Source organism: Eretmochelys imbricata, chromosome 2, assembly GCF_965152235.1.
Source record: "Eretmochelys imbricata isolate rEreImb1 chromosome 2, rEreImb1.hap1, whole genome shotgun sequence".
Classification (NCBI taxonomy): domain Eukaryota; kingdom Metazoa; phylum Chordata; order Testudines; family Cheloniidae; genus Eretmochelys; species Eretmochelys imbricata.
In genome coordinates, this window is record NC_135573.1 from 185,458,770 (window position 1) to 185,478,788 (window position 20,019).

Genomic DNA, 20,019 nt, shown 5'->3' on the forward strand with positions numbered 1-20,019 from the left:
TAGCTGGGAAATACCATAGCTGGAGCCTTCCCATGCAGTAGCTGGTCATAGGGGCTGCATGTAACTGCAGCTGGGTGTGTCCCTACCTGTATGTGTGCTGGTGAAAGTGCAGTCTGGAGCCTGGAAAGAGCTTGGCAGCTTGTCTCAGTGTAAAAGGGAGCTCAGGCTGGGTCAGGGGGGCTCAGAGGTACCCCAGTGCCAGGTGGTACCTCAGGGAGAACCCCTTGTCCCAAACTAAGAAAGAGTACAAAATTTACTGTTCCCACCCCCAGAATATTTTTCTATACGTTTTCTGCCTTTTTTTAGGACATGCTGTGGTTCTGTAACACACTTGTATGGGATGGGGGTGGGTACAGTAGGAGAATAGATGTGCAATTCAGGTTGGAATTCCACCTCATAGGGTTAGTGTGGTTTACCTAATGATTTTTAACTTCTGGCTGTTGTAGTAATGTTCTTCATCTGTACCTCCAATCCAAAAGAAAGACTGACTGAGAATTTGATCTTGAACTCAGGTGCATGGGACAAGTGTTTTCTAAAAAAGCTATGCTGCATGGATGCATAAATGCATCAGGTTTTACCACAGTTTGCATATCAAAAGGCAGATTCGAGTTCAAAGATGACAATCACCTGACTGAGAATGAGACCCTTTCACAGGGCCCTGAACTGAACAAACTGAACACAGAAGGCTTCTCTTGGGAGGCAAGCTAATACTTTCAGCTATGAAAACAACTTGGCTCCTGTGAGACTATAATGAAAGTTGAGTTTCAAACTCTGCTTTTTCCAAAAATTTGTCTGATGGACTGAAACATTCTACAAGTAGTGGTAGCCCAACAGTGCATTTTTGGAAAATTAAGCAAAATCTAGTCATCTAATCTTTTAAAACATCTGGAAAAAATAAGGAATGTACTATTTTTACTTACTTTATTATGTGTAGCACTATGGAACTTCACAACTCCCAAGTACTGCACTGAGGAATATCCTAGTTCAGGAGCTGTTTTTTTTTTTTTTCTTGTTTGTATATTTATTTTATCCACTGATAAGATGCACCTATCAATTAGTCTCTCAAGGCTCATTTATAATAAAAGCAATTTAAAAACTGCACCAAAAGTTTTCATAACCTAGTTAATCTTAGCTAATACAAACTCCACAGCTAGGATAGCAAACACCCAGTCACACCCAAATTAGGCGCTACTTAAAACCGCATGAAACTGCGAAGCTATCTTGATGGGGAGATCATAGTCTTCTCAAATTTAGAATTACAATCAGCTTTAATTTAAACAAATGAACTTACCCTATTTTTATTTGTGTTTATGATGATCATGCTTCGCAACCAACCAAGAACAGAGGACCATTATGCTAGGCATTGTACCCTCTTCCCCAAAGAATGTACCATAGAAGTAGACAAGACAGACAAAGAATAGGAATGAACCCATAACCAGAGTGAACTATGTGGTGACAGCAACTGTCATGTTTATTCCTGCTTTTTTTTTGGCGGGAGGGGAGAGTGTCCTTCAATCCTTATGGGTGTAGACAACTCGGGGTTGGGGAGTGTCTATGGTTTGCATTAATAAATAAAGGAAACACTGAGTTTGGAACAGAAGCTCATTTATCTCACTTTAATAAAATGGACAAGTTTAGTCATGGTACAAACCTACTCATTAAAGCAATATGCAAAAGCTCTTTTTTTATTACTTTTTAATGCTCACCCCTCCCACCCAATAAAAAAGTGTCCATGCCCCTGTCTTTCAGTGGGGTTCTACTGGGAGGGAATTAGCTATCGGTTCTCAAACTGTGAGTTGAGACCCTGTTTTAATAGGGTGACCAGGGCTGGTATTAGACTTTCTGGGACCCAGGTTTGCAGCAGAAGCCTGAGCCCCGCTGTCCAGAGCTGAAGCCAAAGCCCAAGGGGTTATAGCCCCCCCCCCCAGCCTAGAGATGAAGACAAGCCCTTGGACTTCAGCATCCCCCCCATGGCAGCGGGCCTCCCCTCCTGGGGTCGACAAGGGGGTAGCAGTGCAAGGAAGTTTGAGAACCACTGGATGGAAAGAACGACAAAAGGAGGGGATGAGAGCCAATCAGCACTGGGGAGAGAGCTCTGCAAGCTGTTTGATATAAAACGTCAGTGAGACAAGGTGAGGTAATAGCTTTTCTTGGACTAGTATTACCTCACCCAGCTTGCGTCTCTAATATCCTGGGACTACCAGGGCGACAACTGCACCGCATACATAAAACATCAGGGTCACCTCCCCGCTCGCACTGCTCCGGCACCGGGGCTGGCCCAGATTCTTCCTTGTAGTTTCTTTTCCCCCCGCCGGCAATGCTGCTCGTACCCAGGGTGGCGGTGGTGGAGAGCGGAAATCTCAGCTCTGGGGCCAGGTGACTGTCTGGACCCCATCTGACCCCTGGCCGCGCTCCATGACTTTGGCTTTGCAGCTGGAGAACGTGTCCGCCGAGCCGGCGGTAGGGCCGCCAGAGTGTAGCTCACTCAGCCCGCCTCTCGAGGGACTCTCTGCTCATGCAAACTTATCCCTAGGTCCCCCGCTCGCTCATGGGGGGGGGGGGCGGGGAATTATTTGCTGCTGCTGCTGCTGCCGCCCCCCCTTTCGCTGGCGTGCGCTGCCCTCTTATCACGCCTCCGCCCGGCCCCAGGGGACTGCAGCAATGAGCGCACAGCTGCCGCAGGGAAGCTAGCTGCGCGCCGGGGCTTTTAAAGCAGCCGCAGGACCCCTCCCAAGGGGTGTCTCCTGCACTGCCTGACAGCCACGGCCGCTTTCAGACCGTTTCATCTCGGTCCGGCCGGCTTTATCCTCCGTGATTTCTCTCTTCCCCGACTCAGCCCGCCCGCTGATTATTGAGGAAAAGGGCGGTACACAGGCCCTGCGGAGGCACGTAAAGAAAGGGAAGGACCTTCGCTCCTCTTCCTGGGGAGGTGGTGCCCGAACAGTCGCAAGCTCAGCAGCCCACAAGCGCATGCGCCTGCTGACGGCTGTAAAGGTGGAGCCGCAAGACCACGCGCTCGCCCTGCCGCGCGAGTCGGGGAGAGGGCGGAGCGTGCGCACGCTGCAGCGCGAGGCGGGAAAAGAGGCGGAGGTCAGGCAGGGGACGCTGTATCGCGCGCACGCGGGTTTCTGTGAGTTGGACTTGTGCCAGCGGAGGGCACGCGGGCGGCCGGCGGCGCGGGGAGCGAGCCGGGCTCGGTACTGGGAGCTGCCGCCGTCGCAGGGGTGCGCGCGGGCGTGTCGCGCGCCCTGAGAGCAGCCCGGCGGCGCGGAGGAGCTGGCGGCGGCTCGGGGAGGAGCGGGGCGGGGCCCGGAGGGTGAGTGACACCCGGAGGCGGGCGCCGGCTGGGCCGGGCCGGGACTGGGGACGCAGCCTTCCACGGGACCGAGGAACCGCCGCAGGCAGGAGACGCGACTGAGCGGTGCCGCCCCCCCACCCTCTCAGCGACGACCGAGCAGAGGACGCGCCAGGGCCGCTGCGGGGCGAGTCCGGAGCGGCTGAAGTTTAGACCTGCCGCGGGGGCGCGGAGCCGCATCCATCCTCGGGCCAGGGAGCATGAAAGTTCCGCTCCGGCCCCGCCGCTGCTTCCGGCTGCGATTGGCGACGGGGAGCCGCTGCCCACTGCGCTGAGAAGCGGCGGCGGGTCCGTGCCGGGCCTGCGGGCTGGGGAGAGACGCCAGCAGCTCCACTGCCGGCCTCTGGGGATCTCCTCAGAAAGTGCCTGTGGCGCTGACGCCCCCAGTTGGAACTTCGCAAGAAAGGAAACTTGGGGGAAATCGTGAAAAACACTGAAAACTTGAATAAAAAGCAGTTCCCCGAAATCAGAGGATCCTGCAAACATCCCCTCCCCGACTGCGTCACCAGCAGCCTCACAAGGGAATCACTGGAGATTTAATTTAATGCATTTGAAAGGATTTTTGTTTGTGTGTTTCTTGGTTAAGGGCCTTGTATTCACCTGGCGGGTTTGTCTGCGGAGAAGAACAGGAGAAAACCTCCTTTTTGCTGGGCAGGACTTGGAGGTGAAACGGTGGTGGCTACTTTTCCAGCTGGGCACTTCTCCCCACGCCACTCCTCACTTTGTGTGTGTGTGTCTTGTTTTTGGTATTGAAGCAGTTTGATTCTTCTCCTAATAAACTTTTTCGTTCAAATCCACGATGGAGTCCGGCAATATGGACTATTTCTGTGATCAGGTACAGCAGAAAGATGTGAGCCGCAGGATGCAAATCGGCCAAGAATTGCTGGAGTATCTGGCTGACCCCAGTAGATCCACTGACCTAGAGCAGGATCAGCAGCGCCTTGATAAAATGATTGACGAATTAACAGGATGGGTCAACTCTAGTAATTTTAAGGTAAGAATGTTTTGTGCAGTGGTTGTAACAGGATTTTTCATGTTAAAAAGGGTTGGTGCTCTTAATTATCTTTGAATCATAAATGAGCAGAACAGGACCCCAGTTTTTCTTGACTATCATATCTTGTTTGTTTCTTCCTTCCACACAGAGAGGTTTTTCAGAAAAGTGGATTTTGTTGGTTGGAAAGATGGTTTTACAGCGTATTTCTGGCCTATAAGAGGTGTTCGTATTTTCTGCTTTCATGTTGGATAAAAATAGTACTAGCATTTGTCATTTAAAATATTGCAGTAAGAAAAGTAATTTATGGAGAGATGTTTTGATGCATCTTTTTTTTTGTGTATGGTTCTTGATTATGTTTTTCTCACATTTTATGTCATCCTCTTTTTGACCCCTCCCATTCCATACGCCCTATATTCACTCAGGTACATATTTTATGGGGTTGCCTTTATTTTTTGTAGGCCATACAAGTGATCTTTCACTAAATGTGTATTTTATAGGGGTTAACTAGTGATTGCTGTTTCAGGGTCCAAGTGTAAATTTGAGTTTATCCATGCCAGCTTTTGTATAGTTTTCTCAGTATGAATAGTTATGTTGTATCTTTCTAGAGGTCTGTGATGACTCATGTTTAGTGTACAAGAAAGTGCTAATTCTGGGTGCATGGAGTGAATGTAGTCAATTCTCTTGCTTTTGGGTACCCAGGAGAAACACTGGCAACGTCGACATATTGTCCACTTGGGCGACTATTTAACTGCAGGTTTCAGAGTAGCAGCTGTGTTAGTCTGTATTTGCAAAAAGAAAAGGAGTATTTGTGGCACCTTAGAGACTAACCAATTTATTTGAGTATAAGCTTTCATGAGCTACAGCTCAGTTCATCGGATGCATGCAGTGGATCCAATGAAGTGAGCTGTACTCACGAAAGCTTATGTTCAAATAAATTGGTTAGTCTCTAATGTGCCACAAGTACTCCTTTTCTATTTAACTGCGGTCGCTTTGCGCTTCAGTCAACTGGTGGCAGTGTTGGTCTGTAGTGCTGGACTCAAGTCTGTTAAGGGAGCATCAGGATTTTTTGTTTGCAGGGGTAGTTCCATATAAAAAATTGATTGCTGTGTACTTACAACTTTATCAGTCATTTTGAAGTGCCTCTCAAATTATTTCTGTTGCTTCAATAGTTCTCTGAAGATTACAGCTCAACAGGCAAATATCAGAGCAGTTTGTACGGTATAGTAGTACATGTTTGTGATGGTGGCACAGTAATTAAACATTTTTTTAGCATTTATGGATGTTACAGATCTGTGAATTATTTTATAACATTTACGCCTGTTTTTAGGATTGAGCTCTGAACACTATCAGTTTCAGCTATTTTCACAAGCACATCAATTATTACAGGTCATGTTAGTGTAGAGATGGCTCCTTATTAAATATTTAGCATAATTGTGTGTTCTTGGCCTTAAATTGCTTATTTTAGGGTGGAGATATTTCATATAGACACAAAGCAAAATTGGGTAGGTTTGAAAGAGATAATGCTTTCAGTTTGGATGATGAGCAGCTGATAACATTTTTCTTAGCAGGATGGTAATTTAAAAAAAGTGTACACTTAAGATAGGCAACAAAGACAAGCATCACCGTTGTGTGTTCTATATAAAAGCTCATAAAAGATACCATTAGCTACAGATAAATAATGCTCTTTTCAAAGTGTAATTTCTTTCTCACATCAGAATGTTCTGTTTCCTTTAGATGTAAAGATGACTGGGTGTCTTGTTTAAGACTGGTAGAAAGGCAAGAAATATGTAGTATTTTAAATGATCAAATACTGTACTGTACAAATAGGGCTCTTACAGAGTTTAATAGACTTTAATAATGTAAAAGGCTTGCAGGCTAATTAGAATTCAGTTTTGCTTTCCCTAAGTGCACATTACTCCTATTGACATTGAGTTTTATACACACAAAGGGCAGAATTCCCTCCCCACTCCACCTTTCAGAAACAAAATAAAACAAGTATGCTACATCAACACAAGGGTAGTAGGAATGTAGGAATTGCAATACTGGGCTAGTCCAATTGCTCAGTTAATCCAGTAGCCTGTCTATGATGATGGTCACCACAAGATGCTTTAAAGGAAGATTAAGAATTTTCTCCTTGAGCTTGAGGAGTTTGTGTCTTCTATACTTATTTTATCTGATGCAACAGCGGAAGTTATCCATTTAACTGTTTTAAGTTTATTTTAATCATACTAGACTCTTGGCTTGAATGATAGTCCTGTGTTAATGAATTCCACAGGCTAATTGTGTAAGAATATGATTTTATTCATTTTCCAAGGGACTGTCATCTTGATTCTTTCAATGTTGAATGCATTTAAAAAATCTTAATCCTTCTGTACAGAGTCATTTAAAGTGTGCCCTTCATGACCTTTTGAGCTGTGAACTGAATGTAAACTGATAAGGTGTTGGATTCATGAGACCACAGATACACAATTTCAGTGTGGTTGCTGCTGCATCAGTAGAGTGAATTGCCAAGACACTAGTCATCTTCCTTGCAGCCGTGAAACTGAGGGGAAAAAAACCCTCCTATTTACATTAATTCTTATGCGGAAATTTGATTCGCTTAACATCATTTCGCTTAAAGTAGCATTTTTCAGGAACGTAACTGCAACGTTAAGTAAGGAGTTACTGTACCCCGATTTAATTTTTTTGTGGAGAAGCCTGTGGCCTCAGCTGCATGTGTGTGGGGAAGCCCCCGAGCTGCGGCTTCTGCCCTGCCGTTGCTCCTGGGGCCAGCCGCATTCGCTGCTGCTCGGAGGGTTCCTAGAGTCAGCTGCGCAGTGCAGCTGACTGAGGGGCTGCCCGAGCAGCTGGCTGCAGAGCCTCTCCCAACAGTGTCCGGTGTGGCTGTCCCCAGGACCAGCTGCTTGGGCTGTCCTCAGGTCAGTCACGCTGGCTGCTGTAGAAGTCAGGGAGGGTCGCAGGAAGTCATGGCATCTTTGACTTCCGCAACCTCTGTGGCAAACATGGAGCCCTAATGATGATGCAGAAAAGGCAGAAGTGTTCAGTAAAATCTGTCTTGTATGTGGAAAGAAGCAGGATGAGGTACTTCTATCATATGATAAAGTGCTTTCCAGTCCATTAGTAATTGAGAATGTTAGTTAACATCTAATAGGGATATACATTTTTAAATCAGCAGGGCCAGATAACTTGCACCAAAGAATCCTAAGAGTTGGCTGCAGTCTTTGGTCTGATGATAATTTTTAATAAATTTTGGAATATGGGGGAAATTTCAGAAGACTGGAAGAATGCTAAATGTTGTGTCAGTATTCAAAAAGGGCAAGTGGGATGACCCAGGAAACTGGAGGCCAGTTAGCCTGACATAAATCCTGGGCAAAATGATGGAAAAGCTGATAACGGATTAAACTGATAAAGTATTCAAGGATAGGAATATAGTTAATGCCAGTCAACAACATAGTTTTACGGAAAATAGGAGTTGTCAAACTTGATTTCATGTTTTGATGAGATTACAAATTTAGTTGAGAAAGGTAGCTGCATGGACGTAATATACTTACTTTTGTAATGCATTTGACATATCACACGATATTCTAATTAAAATGTTAGGAGAATATCAATAGAGCACAAGTTAAACAGATAAAGAACTGGCCAACTCACATCTCAAAAGTAGTTGTCAAAGAGGAACTATCATTGAACGAGGGTGTTTCTAGTGGGCATCCACAGGGATCTGAAGCTATTCATCATTTACATCTGTGATCTGAAGTAACTATAAAGTTAGTGAAGTTAAAATTTGCAGATTATGTAACGTTGGCAGAATGGTAAATGATGATGCCAGGCAGTCATGCAGAGCTGGAACCGTACAGCTGAATGTAAAGTTACACATTTAGGAACAAGAAATGCAGGCCATACCTACAAAAGGGGGGAATGCATCCTGGTAAGCAAGAACTATGAAAAGGATTTAGGGATCATAGTGAACAAGCAACTGAATGTAAGTTCCCACTCAGATGCTATGGCAAAAAAGGCTAATGCTACATTTGGATGTGTAACAGGGGTGTAGCGAACAGGAATAGGGAGAAGATTTAGTCTTTATGGCATTGGTGAGACAGTTCTGGTATCCATGTTTTAAAAAGCATGTTGACAAATTTGAAGAGGGTGCAGAAAAGAGCCATAAAAGATTTGAGGGCTGGAAAAAATTCCTTAGTTACTTGATTAGTGTGTAGGTACCTTCACGGGGAGAAAATATCAAGCACCAAAGGGCTCTTTAATCTAACAAAGAGAGAGACAACAAGAACCAATGTCTGGAAGCCATAGTCAGACACATTCTAACTGAAAATAAGGCACAGTTTTGTAGCAATTATGGTAATTGACCATTGGATCAGATTATCAAGGATCTCTTGACACGTAGTCATATAAAGATATACTTTAGCCAAACACAAGTTTTTGGGCTCCAATACAGGAGTAACTGGGTGAAATGTAATGGACTGTGTGATATACAGGAGATCAGACTAGATGATCTTATTGTCCTTTCTTGTCTTAAACTCTACAGATCTCTGATAAAATAGTTTCCCTTGGTTCTGCCTCATGTCCATTGTATGAAGTCCCTCTTCTGGAACCAGAATAAGCGTTCAATACTGGGGTTACTGAATCATTTGTAGATTCTAGCCTCAATCGAGGGGCAAAAACAAGTAGTCTTTTTGTTTCCGTAAAAGTAATCCTAGAGTTCCTGATACAAGGTTTTTTCACAAAGTCTAAAAAGCTTTACTTCAGTTTGTCTCAGTACCGTATTGTGCCATGCACCCTGTTTTCTCCTATTGCCATGTTCAGTTGTATTTTTCACTCCTTTGTAATTTTGGCTCTTATCTTTCACTAATAGTTGTCACTTTAGAACATCCTAACTCCACACTTCAGGTCTTTAGACCTGCTGTAATAGCTGTCTCTGGTGTCTCCCCGTTTTCTGACACTCGAGGTAATCTTCCTGCCAGAGTGAAAGCCATGAGAGAGGATTGTAGACTTTCTATTTCATTGTAGATTCTTATTTTCACTTTTGTAGGTAAAGTGATCTCTACAGACCATTCCTGCACTAAGCCCAGTTTAGAATACTGAACTTTGCAAAAAGCAATTGATCTCTTTTTCTTTATTTGGGTCATAAGCCTTTTGACCAGTGAGAAATATATTTTCATTTTCTGTGAGTAACCTGCACTGTAGCCTTCATATTAACTATGCTAATTTGTGGAAGTTCTGCCTTGTGTTTTAAGCCACATGGAAGGACCACAAAACCCTTCAACTTCTCTTTTGCCAGGTGGATCAAATTATTCTATTTTTCAACTAGATAAGTAATCTAGGAATCTGCTTTGAGATTTTGGTACTCATTCTGTCAAAGATAGTGTAATGTTTTGAGGGAGAAATGTCAGCTCTTATGAAAAACTGCAAGGATGTTTCCCGGTGATCAGTGTTTTTTCTAAAGATTTAGAAATTTGAGTTGCTATCCTCTTAGGATATAATTTTTGGGTAACAAAGCCTGTTGTCTTTTCTTGCTGTCTGTTGGGATGAAGCTGTACATTGTATATACATTAAAAACAAATCCTTTAATTGTTGAGTTAAAAACAATGTGAGTAGCTTTTGAAGCATCTTTTAAATCTCAGGCTAATTCTAGTATGAGGGGGTTAATCAGTGGATATGTTTTGATCCACAGTTGCTTCTTGACTTCCTGTATTTTTACTGGTTATTTTTGTTTTGACAATTTTGTTATCTTCTCTCTATTGTTGATGGATAAATGGGCACTGCTGATCCAAGACAGGTGAGAATCTAGGGAGAATTCTGTAAGGGGTAGCAGGACAAGACATGATACTCTGAGAGCATTCCTCTTGGTACCCCTCTTATTTGTTCCCCACTTTAGTACTCCTATCCTTAGCAGTGTTGGCCTTACTGGATGCCCTGGGATGTACAGCCTTATGTACACAATCCTACATCATCTGTTGTCCCCAGGATTAGATCCTCCTCCTCCCCAAAGAGGCAATATAGACCATTCCAGCTAGGTGAATTAGTGTAGTCTCAGATCCTGAAAAGACAGGAGAAAAAGGCATTCCAGGACCTCATCAGATGCCTTGCAGAGGCTGTGTGCGTTTCTTTGCTCAGCAGGTCTGCTATGCCAATAAATGAAGGACTTTTGGAGCCTGCATATAACCTATGGCATATTCCATCATCAGTACTGGCCACATGCAAGTGAATAGACCAAATGTCTCTTCCAAGGGGTTTGAATAGTTTAATTCCCACTCAGTACTAGGTTTGCTTATAGTGGCTGTGGCCAAGGACCTCCCTTGTCCACATCCAGGAAGAAGGACCTGAAGAAACTAGGCCTCTTTAGGAGCAAGGTTTACTCACTGGCCAGCCTCCAGATGTGCATGGATAATTATCGAGCCCTATTCTCCAAGGATACATTTACGTTGCAGCCAGAAGTGTGCATCCCAGGTTGCATAGACAGACAAGCTCACAGCTAGCACAAGATAGTGTGCCAATAATAACAGTGTAGCCTTGCGTGGCAGCTTGGGTTAGCCTCCTGTGTACATAACGAGCGGGTCCAGACGGATTCAACTACTTGAACTGGGAAAAGCTGTCTCAATTCATAGATAAGCCACCACAGGAACATTGAGAGGAATTGAAAGCCATTGTAACTGAGGGTCACTTGATAGGCCGCACTTTCCTACAGGCTGTGTCGTATGTGCCTGATATGGTGATACATACTATGACAACATTGGTGGCCATGAGGTCTTCCTCGTTCCAGGTGTCGGGGATCCTCAGCATGGTCCAAATTACAGTCAAGGACTTTCCTTTTGAGGGCAGTGAACCCTGTAACAAATGAGGTCCACTGTTCGTTAAAGGACTCCATGGCTACTTCATGTTCACTGGACCTAAATGTTCCAGCCCCAAGGACAGTAATCTTGCTTCAGACAACGTCCCTCTGCCCAGTACTATTACCAAACCCAGAAGACCTTAGAGCCACCGAGAAAGAAAGTTCAGTGTAGGTGACCCTTTAGTTTATTCCTCTGAAGATGCAGCTCTTCAGCCAGGCAGTAGGTTCGATACCTGTGTTGAGAGTCGAGCAGAATCTCTTGAGGATTGATTCCCTTCTCTCCCCTCCTCACCCAACCAGCAGCTGCCTTTTATTTTTCGGAAGTCTGGACTTGATCATTTATGACCAGTGTGTCCTGGAAATTGTAAACAAGGGCTATTCTGTCCAATTTCAGTCCTTTCAAGTCCCTTACCCTCTTCCGCATCCCTTTTCAGGGACTTTTTTCACAGGATACTGTTACAAAAAGAGGTGGACGCCCTTCTACAACTTAGAGCAGTAAAGGAGGTGCCTTTAGAATTCAGGGGCAAAGGTTTTTATTCCCATTATTTTCTCATCCCAAGAAAAAAAGGGTGGGCAGTGCATTCTGGACCTTTCACATCTCAACAAATTATCCACTGTTTCAAGTTCAGGATTGTGAACTCATTCCCTCATTAGATCCTTATGACTGGCTTGTGGCTCTCAACCCCCAAGCTCCTGTTTTTACAACTCCATTCATCCAGCCAAATGGAAATATCTCAGATTATTAGTAAGAACATCTCACTAGCAATACAGTCTCTGATCTTTCCACAGCACAGAGTATTCACCAAGTGCTTGGCAGTCATGGCAGCTTGTCTAAGGAGACAAGAAATCCGGGTCTACCCATGTGTCAACAACTAACTGATTTGAGGAAGACCACCTCAGCAAGTGACCAACTTGATCCAAGAACTCTTAAAACTCCTCACTGCCCTGGGCTTTAAAATCAACAGAGACGTTCATGCTTACTCTGACTCAAAGCATAGTTCATTGGAGCAGTGTTAGATTCCAGATCAGTGAGTTTACCATAAGAAAGATTCCAAATGATGATGAACCTCATCAACCAACTTAAAGATTACCCCAAGACACTAGGAGTAATGCCTCACTCTTGGGACGCATGGCCTGATACACCTGTGTGATGAGATTTGCCAGACCTCACCTATGCTCCATTCAGGAGCAGTTGAAATCATTGTGTCTGTCCAGCAGGCATCACATGAACAATGATACTCACAGACCAGGAAGAACTCCTCATAAAACTGGTGGAAAGACCTCTTCAGGTGTGGAATGGAATACCTGTACTTACTAAGAAGCTGGTGACACACACTTCCATTTAGGGTTAGGGAGTTCCTCTAGATCACCTTCAAACTCAAGATACATAAAGTAAACATAGGTCCTCCCTCTGCTTCTAATCCACCTACAGCTCAGAGCCATCCACCTGGCATGCAAAGCATTCCTATCCGAACTCCATAGATCCATGTAACTTCATCATAACTAGGCACTTTGCCAGCTGATGAGACAGCAAGATTGTCTCTACTCTGTTAGGAGGCCATTTTGACTTTGGGATTGGTGCACTCTGAATTGGATCACACCAGTGGCTCTGCACCTTCCCAGTGTTCAGAATATGTTGGCAGATCAGATCATCAGGCAGTTCTCAGGCAACCATGAGTGGCCCCCAAAGACAGTCCTACAGAACATGTTTCATAAGTGGGGGTGTCTATCAATATACCTCTTTACCCCGTAGACCAGAACAAATGTCACATTTTATTTCAGAAGGTGTGCAAGTCCAGGGCTCCTTGACAGACATTTTCTCATCTCTCAGACATCTAAGCTAATTGTATGCCTTTCCACCAATCCCTATGATACCGAGGGTTCTGAGGAAGATATTACATAGCACAGGACTGATGATTATGATTATAGCCCGAGGTATTTCTGATATTCAGATCTGATGATCATTTCAATACAGCCCCTCTTCATCTTATCTGCCCTGCCTGTGTCTCACAGAACAATGTTCAGATGAAGTTGGATAGCTGACATGCTGGCTGGATGATGTCCACCACAAGAAGCTGTTGAGCTGAAGGTCAGAACATTTTGCTCCAAAGCAGAAAAGTCTTAGCTGGTGGGAAAGGAATATAGTGGTCACCCTCTTGGTGTGGCTGCAGACTAGGGATGGTTAGGGCAGGACGTAATCATCTGACTAGGTGGGTAGGCTGGTGGGACTCATGTAAGCCATTGGCCCCTGCCTGCATGGGGGAGGGTACATAAACTCTGTTCCTCCATCTTGAACCAATGTCACACCTAAATTAGCAGCACCCACCATCCCACCCTGTTTTTTTGGTCTGGTGAGGAAGTTGTGCTAGTTTCCTTTTTTGGGATTGGGGAGAAGGTTTTTCTCACTGCTGGATGGCTGGTTTTCACCTTCCTAGCAGGAGCTCAGTGATCCTATGGTGTACGTCAGAAGGTAATGTTAGTGTTGTCATAGTTTAGCACATGTCAGGTGTCCAGTGCGGGTACTGATTTCATGGGTGGTCTGGTTCCTTGCTAAATTGGAAGTGAACTAGAGTGGAAGGCATCCTGCAAAGAGGCTGTGTAATGGATTTGGGGCTCCTAATACCTGGTACTCTGAAGAGACAACTCCCTTTCTCTTGCTTCTTGACCATCGTATTAGAGGAGGGTGTTTTGGGGTCCAAGCAACAGGTTGGGGATCAGTTTTGTGTGTGCCTGAAGACTGACTGCAGCTCTTCATCTGGAAACAATTAGAAAGGAATCATGACCCACACTGTGAATTATTGCTGGATAGTTCCCAGAATAGTTAAATTAATAAAGATGCAGCCTAATAAAATATCCCTTACATCTGGACTGTTACATGTCCAGGACAGTATTTTCTTTGTATCTGCAGAAGAGACTACTGATGTCAAAAGCTGGTTTAGCGCTTCAATAAAATCTGATTCCAGGTGCATAACAAATTACTTACACCAGTTCAGTGCCTTAACTTTTTAAAACTTCAGCAGCAAACATATACCACTTGAATGGTTCAACTCCAACCTTGAAAATAATTATGGGTGATGTGATTTGATAGCTGAGTGTAGATGTCCATGTTATAATAGCATCTTCCTCTTCAGGAGTTAGGCATCTACCCTGGTAATTTGTGTTGAGGATATTGGCAAGAAAATGAGGTGGGTAAGTGCTTGCTCCATTTGCTTCTTCACTGCCTGAAATTTAACTTTGTTTAGTATTGCTTCCTGCAGCGTTGCTTAAAATTATTTCCAAATTTCAACAGCATCAGCAATAGAGCAGCTATATTTCTGTAGATTGTACAAAGCTTTGGAAACAGGTTTCAGTATATTAAGCTTATCTTCTACATTTCACTTAAGTCCTATGTTGACTACTTTTGCTGTGTGTGATGAGTTCCCCGGAGTGCAACCTGAAACTGGGGTACTGCTGAGCCTTCTGGTGTACCAACCTGGGCTCTCTCTCACACTGTGATGCTGTGACAAGCTGCAAACCTCTCCAGCTACTGTATATACACAGCCATCTAAAGGCAGGGATACACCCAGCTGAGTTAAATGAATGTTTCTCCTACCCACTCATGAACTAACAATACAGAGAGTCCAGAGAATTCCCACAGATCCCCAGCCCAGGACCCCAGAGCTGTATCATCCTGCCTTGGTCAGAAGCCTGACCAGTGTAAGTTTGTACCCATTCTGCCCATCCCTCAATGTGGAGAGGATGTGCACCAGCTTTTGCATGCTGCACAGATTTCCCAAGCACTTCAACCAAAACACACTGTTTTAGGTAAAATATTAAACAGATTTAGTAACTACAGAAAGATAGATTTTTTTTAAGTGATCATAAGTAATAAACATACAGATCAATTGGTTACCTAAGAAATAAAAGTTAAAATTGCAATCTGAGTTCTATAAACTAGACAAGATTTGAATGAAGGAGTGTCTCACCCTGATGGTATGGTGCCTTAATACAAGCTAGGATTCTCCTTTCCAGGCTGGGACCATCTCCGCCATTCCAAATCTTTCTCTACCAGACGTGCTTTCACGGAGTTGGTGGGGGAGAGAGGCCAAATGATGATATCGCTTCTCCTCCTTTATAGGTTATTCCAGCTTGCTGAAGCAAAGTGATTATTAGAGAAATATTTTATAATTTGAATGTTTTACCTTACTCCTGGCATCCCTGAGTGTTTGGCTAAATTTTTTTAATTGCATGATTACTCACAATTAATTTTTTTAATTGCGTGATTAATTTTAAGATTGGGAAACAGGAATAGAAATAATCTTAAAAGTACTTGAAAGTTCTGGCAAGTACAATAAGATATTACTAAGTGATCTTCATGGTTAAAGATAGGATGTCCACGTGTGCTTTCAACTGCATAGTGAAATGCCTAGGCAGCTGGCCAGAATGCTTTTAAAAATGACCTCTTTAGTCCAGAGGTCATGTGACCTAGAGTGATCATAGGTCTGGGAACCTTACATCAATTATGTTTCTACGTCTGCTACTGACTGTATCTGTTGTTCCTTTAGCAAATTAATTTTAAGTAAATCATTGTCAATTACAAATGCAAAAATTAGATGACTCATTTGAGTTTAAATCCATTATAGGTGAAAATATGAAAATGTTGCATTCCTAAAAATTGCTCCCTTTTGGCTGAAGAATGCAAAAGGTACTGAAAAATCCAAAGTGCAGCATATTATGTAAACATACTAGATCGAGCCTAAATATAGTATTAAAATTATTCACCTTATATAAAACCTTTAGAAAGTAATTGTCAGCTCTCTAATTCGAATATTGATCTGATGGTTCAATATGGGTGACTACATCAGTTGCCAGTTTAGGTATTTATAGACAGATTAGAATATATTTTAAAGAACTGTCTAGTGATATACTATATATATCTAATACTTTCTTTTATTTTCTGCAGGTGGCGTTAGTTGGATTAGATGTCCTAGGTGCCTTTGTTGACAGACTATCAGGACACTTTAAATCCTATGTACCAACTGGTGAGTGAAGTACCAGTCAATTCTCCTTTTCCTTCAAAGAAAAATATAGGAAAAAAGTGTTGTTTTCTTAGTAAACATTCTTATTTTAGTAACTATATCTGACAAATGGCTGAGAACTTTTGGAGGTAACTATCACACTAATCAGGTAAACACACACTCACACTAAAAAGCATATATCTGTAGGATGAGGGCTTATATGCCCCATTAGGGGTTGACTTATACATACATAATATTGACAAGTTAATATAAGTATGTACTTTACCTTAATATTTTAAGACAGCTATATCGTGATTCTTCAAGATTCCAAGAATTTTTTGGCATCAATTTCTTGCTACACAGTTGTTTACTCTTCTCCATTATCTAAAGTTGTGTGACAACTTGATTGTATTACTTTAAAATTGCATTAATAAATTGCAGTTTCTATTTGTACAAGCCTGTGTATGGCTTCATGAGCCATGGCATTAAGGGGTAGGCTGGGTCCCCAAGGATAACTATAGGCATTTCAACATCCCCAGCAGTTATTTACTGGTCTGGGAAGTAAGTCCCTTCCTGCAGCTGTTCAAACAGACCAGAGTTCTAAAGATGCGAGCGTCATGTACCTTTCCCGGCCATCCCACGTTGATGTCGGTGAAATGTCCCTTGTGATCCACCAGTGCTTGCAGCACCATTGAAAAGTACCCCTTGTGGTTTACGTACTGGCTGCCAGGGTGGTCCAGTCCCAAGATAGGGATATGCGTTCTATCGCCCCACGACAGTTAGGGAATCCCATTGCAGCAAAGCCATCTACTATGACCTGCACCAGAGTCACCACCCTTGATAGCAGCAGCTCAGTGATTGCACCGGCTACTTGCATCACAGCAACCCCCACAGTAGATTTGCCCACTCCAAATTGATTTCCCGCTGACAGGTAGCTGTCTGGCGTTGCAAGCTTCCAGAGGGCTATCGCCACTTGTTTCTGAACTCTGAGGGCTGCTCTCATCTTGGTATTCTTGTGCTTCAGGGCAGGGGAAAGCAAGTCACAGAGTTCCATGAAAGTGCCCTTACGCATGCAAAAGTTTCGCAGCCACTGGGAATCATCCCAGACCCACAACACTGTACGGTCCCACCAGTCTGTGCTTGTTTCCCGAGCCCAGAATCGGCATTCCACGGCATGAGCCTGCCCCATTGCCACCAGGATGTCCAAATTGCTGGGGCTCGTGCTTTGAGAGAAGTCTGTGTCCATGTCCTCATCGCTCTCGTCATCGCGGTGCCGTCTTCTCCTCGCCTGCTTTTACAGGTTCTGGTTCTGTACATGCTGCAGGATAATGCGTGAGGTGTTTACAATGCTCATAACTGCTGTGGTGATCTGAGCGGGCTCCATGCTTGCCATGGTATGACTTCTGCGGGAGAGCAGAGTTGCAGTGGAAGTGGTGGCTAAAGACGGATGCCACGAGAATAGATATTTATAGAGAACGACGAGAGGACCTGCGAGGTGGATTCATGAGAGCAGAGTTTCAGTGGAAGAGGTGGAGGATGACATTTCCAGAGGAAGAACACATGTACCCGGGAGCCCATGACAGACAACATGGAGAAATTCGCTATTGAGACAATAGCAGGAGAGCAGAGTTGCAGCGGAAGCGGTGTATGACGACGATTAGCAGCACCCGGGAGGATCAGAACGGATCCCCTGAGCTGCAGGAGAGCAGAGTTGCAGGGGAAGCGGTGGATGACAGTGGTTAGCAGACCTACTGTACCGTCTGCTGCCAGCAGCACCCAGGACACAACAGCGGTGGTGTCGGTGAGCTGAGCAGGCTGCACGCTTGCCGTGGTATGGCATCTGCTTGGAAAAAAGGCGCGAAACAATTGTCTGCCGCTCCTTTCACGGAGGGAGGGGCGACTAATGACATGTACCCAAAACCATCCACAACAACTTGTTTGCCCCATCAGGCACTGGGAGCTTAACCCAGAATTCCAGTGGGTGGCAGAGACTGCAGGAACTGTGGGATAGCTACCCACAGTGCACCTCTCCATCAGTCGATGCTAGCCACGGTAGTGAGGACGCACTCTGCCGACTTAATGTGCTTAGTGTGGACATACGCAATCAACTGTATAAAATCGTTTTCTAAAAATCAACTTCTATAATATCGACCTAATTTCATAGTGTAGACATACCCTTAGTTGGTAGCTCTCATCTCTGGGCCAGAAGGTCAGGAGCTCAATGTCGCACTAAGATTTTGAGTCGTTGCCGATTTTGACAATGCAGAACAGTAAATAGTATATTAATTTGTAGATGCCTATAAGTACATGCATCTGGGAGCTTTAAAATATAATTGAAAACATGATAAAAAGGCAGGTTTCTAAATCCTAGAGCATGAACACCTTCCATCATACAATAAGACAACACACAATATACTTAATATAAGAAACATGCTTAATGTAAGAAATGAGTAAGTCTTGCAACTTGTCCTGAAAGATGTATCAGGTGTATTTGTCTTACATTTAGGAAGCGTTCTGGAGTTATGCAATAAATCTTCATTGGAGAAGGCCTTGCTTTCCATCATCTCAGGATTAAACCTGGGCTTTAATGTGATTTTTTATTTTTTTTATTTATTTTTATATCATACTTTTGGTGTGCACAGTTGAACAGATATGTAAGTCAAGTCTTTGCTCAGAAGAGTTTACAATTTAAATATTTTACTATGTTGGTGTTGGAATAAAAATAATGCCACTCTACCCTAAGCTGTGAACCCTGCATATCTGCTCGGTGCAAACAGCATAAGTAGATGCTGTTAAGTTTTCCCCAGCCCACCTGTGATGCATTTTATCCAAGTTGAGCATGAGAGCTTGTCTAAACTTAACTTTCACCGGTTTAATTCCACTTAAAATGGCAGCTTCAGTTAAACCGCTTCTACTTTATGTAGAGCAGGCCTTAAATTGCTAAGTGAAATCTGCTTTGGGAGAACCATGGGAATTCCAGGAGAGGACAGAACTTTTGCCTTTACGTGTATTCACTGTTTATATGCCAGGTTGATGAGAAATAAGTTTAACCAAGAGCCAGTTTTTCTCCAGTCCATCCATGTGCAAAATCACTTCTGTGGTTGTTAATGATGAAGAAAAGAGACCTGAATTACATTACCCTAGTAACAGGTTTCAGAGTATCAGTAGTAGTTTCTCTTTTCAGCCATCTCTCTGTAAAACACTGCTATGTTGTTGCACTGTATATTCAGTGTTAAAAGCTTCTTGCACACTTGTGCATAACTAAGCCTGAACTAGTCAAATAATGCTCTCTTGGGTGTGACCATACTGTGTTTAAACAGTCTGGGTTATAGAAGAAAATATTTCAAATCCATATCTCGGCTCTATGAATAGCAGTACTGCTTATTTGAGAGGGTGTAGGACTAGGAAATCATCCTATAAACTTTGTGGCTGAACCCAAAGCTCCCATGGTCAAGCAGTGGGAAAGAATCAAAATTATGATTCTTTGCAAACTCCAGCTGTGACATTTTAACAGATATGGCACTGCCTGCCATGGTCATAGTTCATGATGTGCGCTGATGGCCAGTTGTGTATTGCAGATTTACACTTCAGGCTGGCAGTGTGATACGGGGAGTGAGGAAGGGCTTCTATTACTAGACAGGAGAATATTAAGGGAGAGAGAAGAGCATAAGATCTCCAAATAGAAGACAAGATGGCTATAGCAACATTGAGTCTTTTTCTTAGCAAATGTGTATGTTCTCTAATATGCCTCTTTCAATCTATGACTTTGCTGGATCTCATCATAAATACAGATTAGAGATGGAGAGAGCTTTTCCAATCAACTCTTAAA

The 20,019-nt window shown here is 43.7% G+C and overlaps 1 protein-coding gene across 15 annotated transcripts in view; it reads left to right on the forward strand.

Annotated features, from left to right (window-relative positions):
• Positions 1–3,200: 3,200 nt before the first annotated feature.
• CLASP2 (cytoplasmic linker associated protein 2) overlaps positions 3,201–20,019 on the forward strand; it is a 276,272-nt gene continuing 259,453 nt past the window's right edge. For 8 of the 15 annotated variants that reach the window (XM_077811084.1, XM_077811089.1, XM_077811085.1 and 5 more), the window contains exons 1-2: positions 3,202–4,349; positions 16,136–16,214. In XM_077811084.1, coding sequence (XP_077667210.1) covers positions 4,155–4,349; positions 16,136–16,214 — 274 coding nt within the window. In that variant the 5' untranslated portion in view covers positions 3,202–4,154. Of the gene's footprint in view, positions 4,350–16,135; positions 16,215–20,019 lie in introns of all 15 variants that reach the window. The other 7 variants (XM_077811088.1, XM_077811094.1, XM_077811090.1 and 4 more) reach the window with 3 other exon arrangements.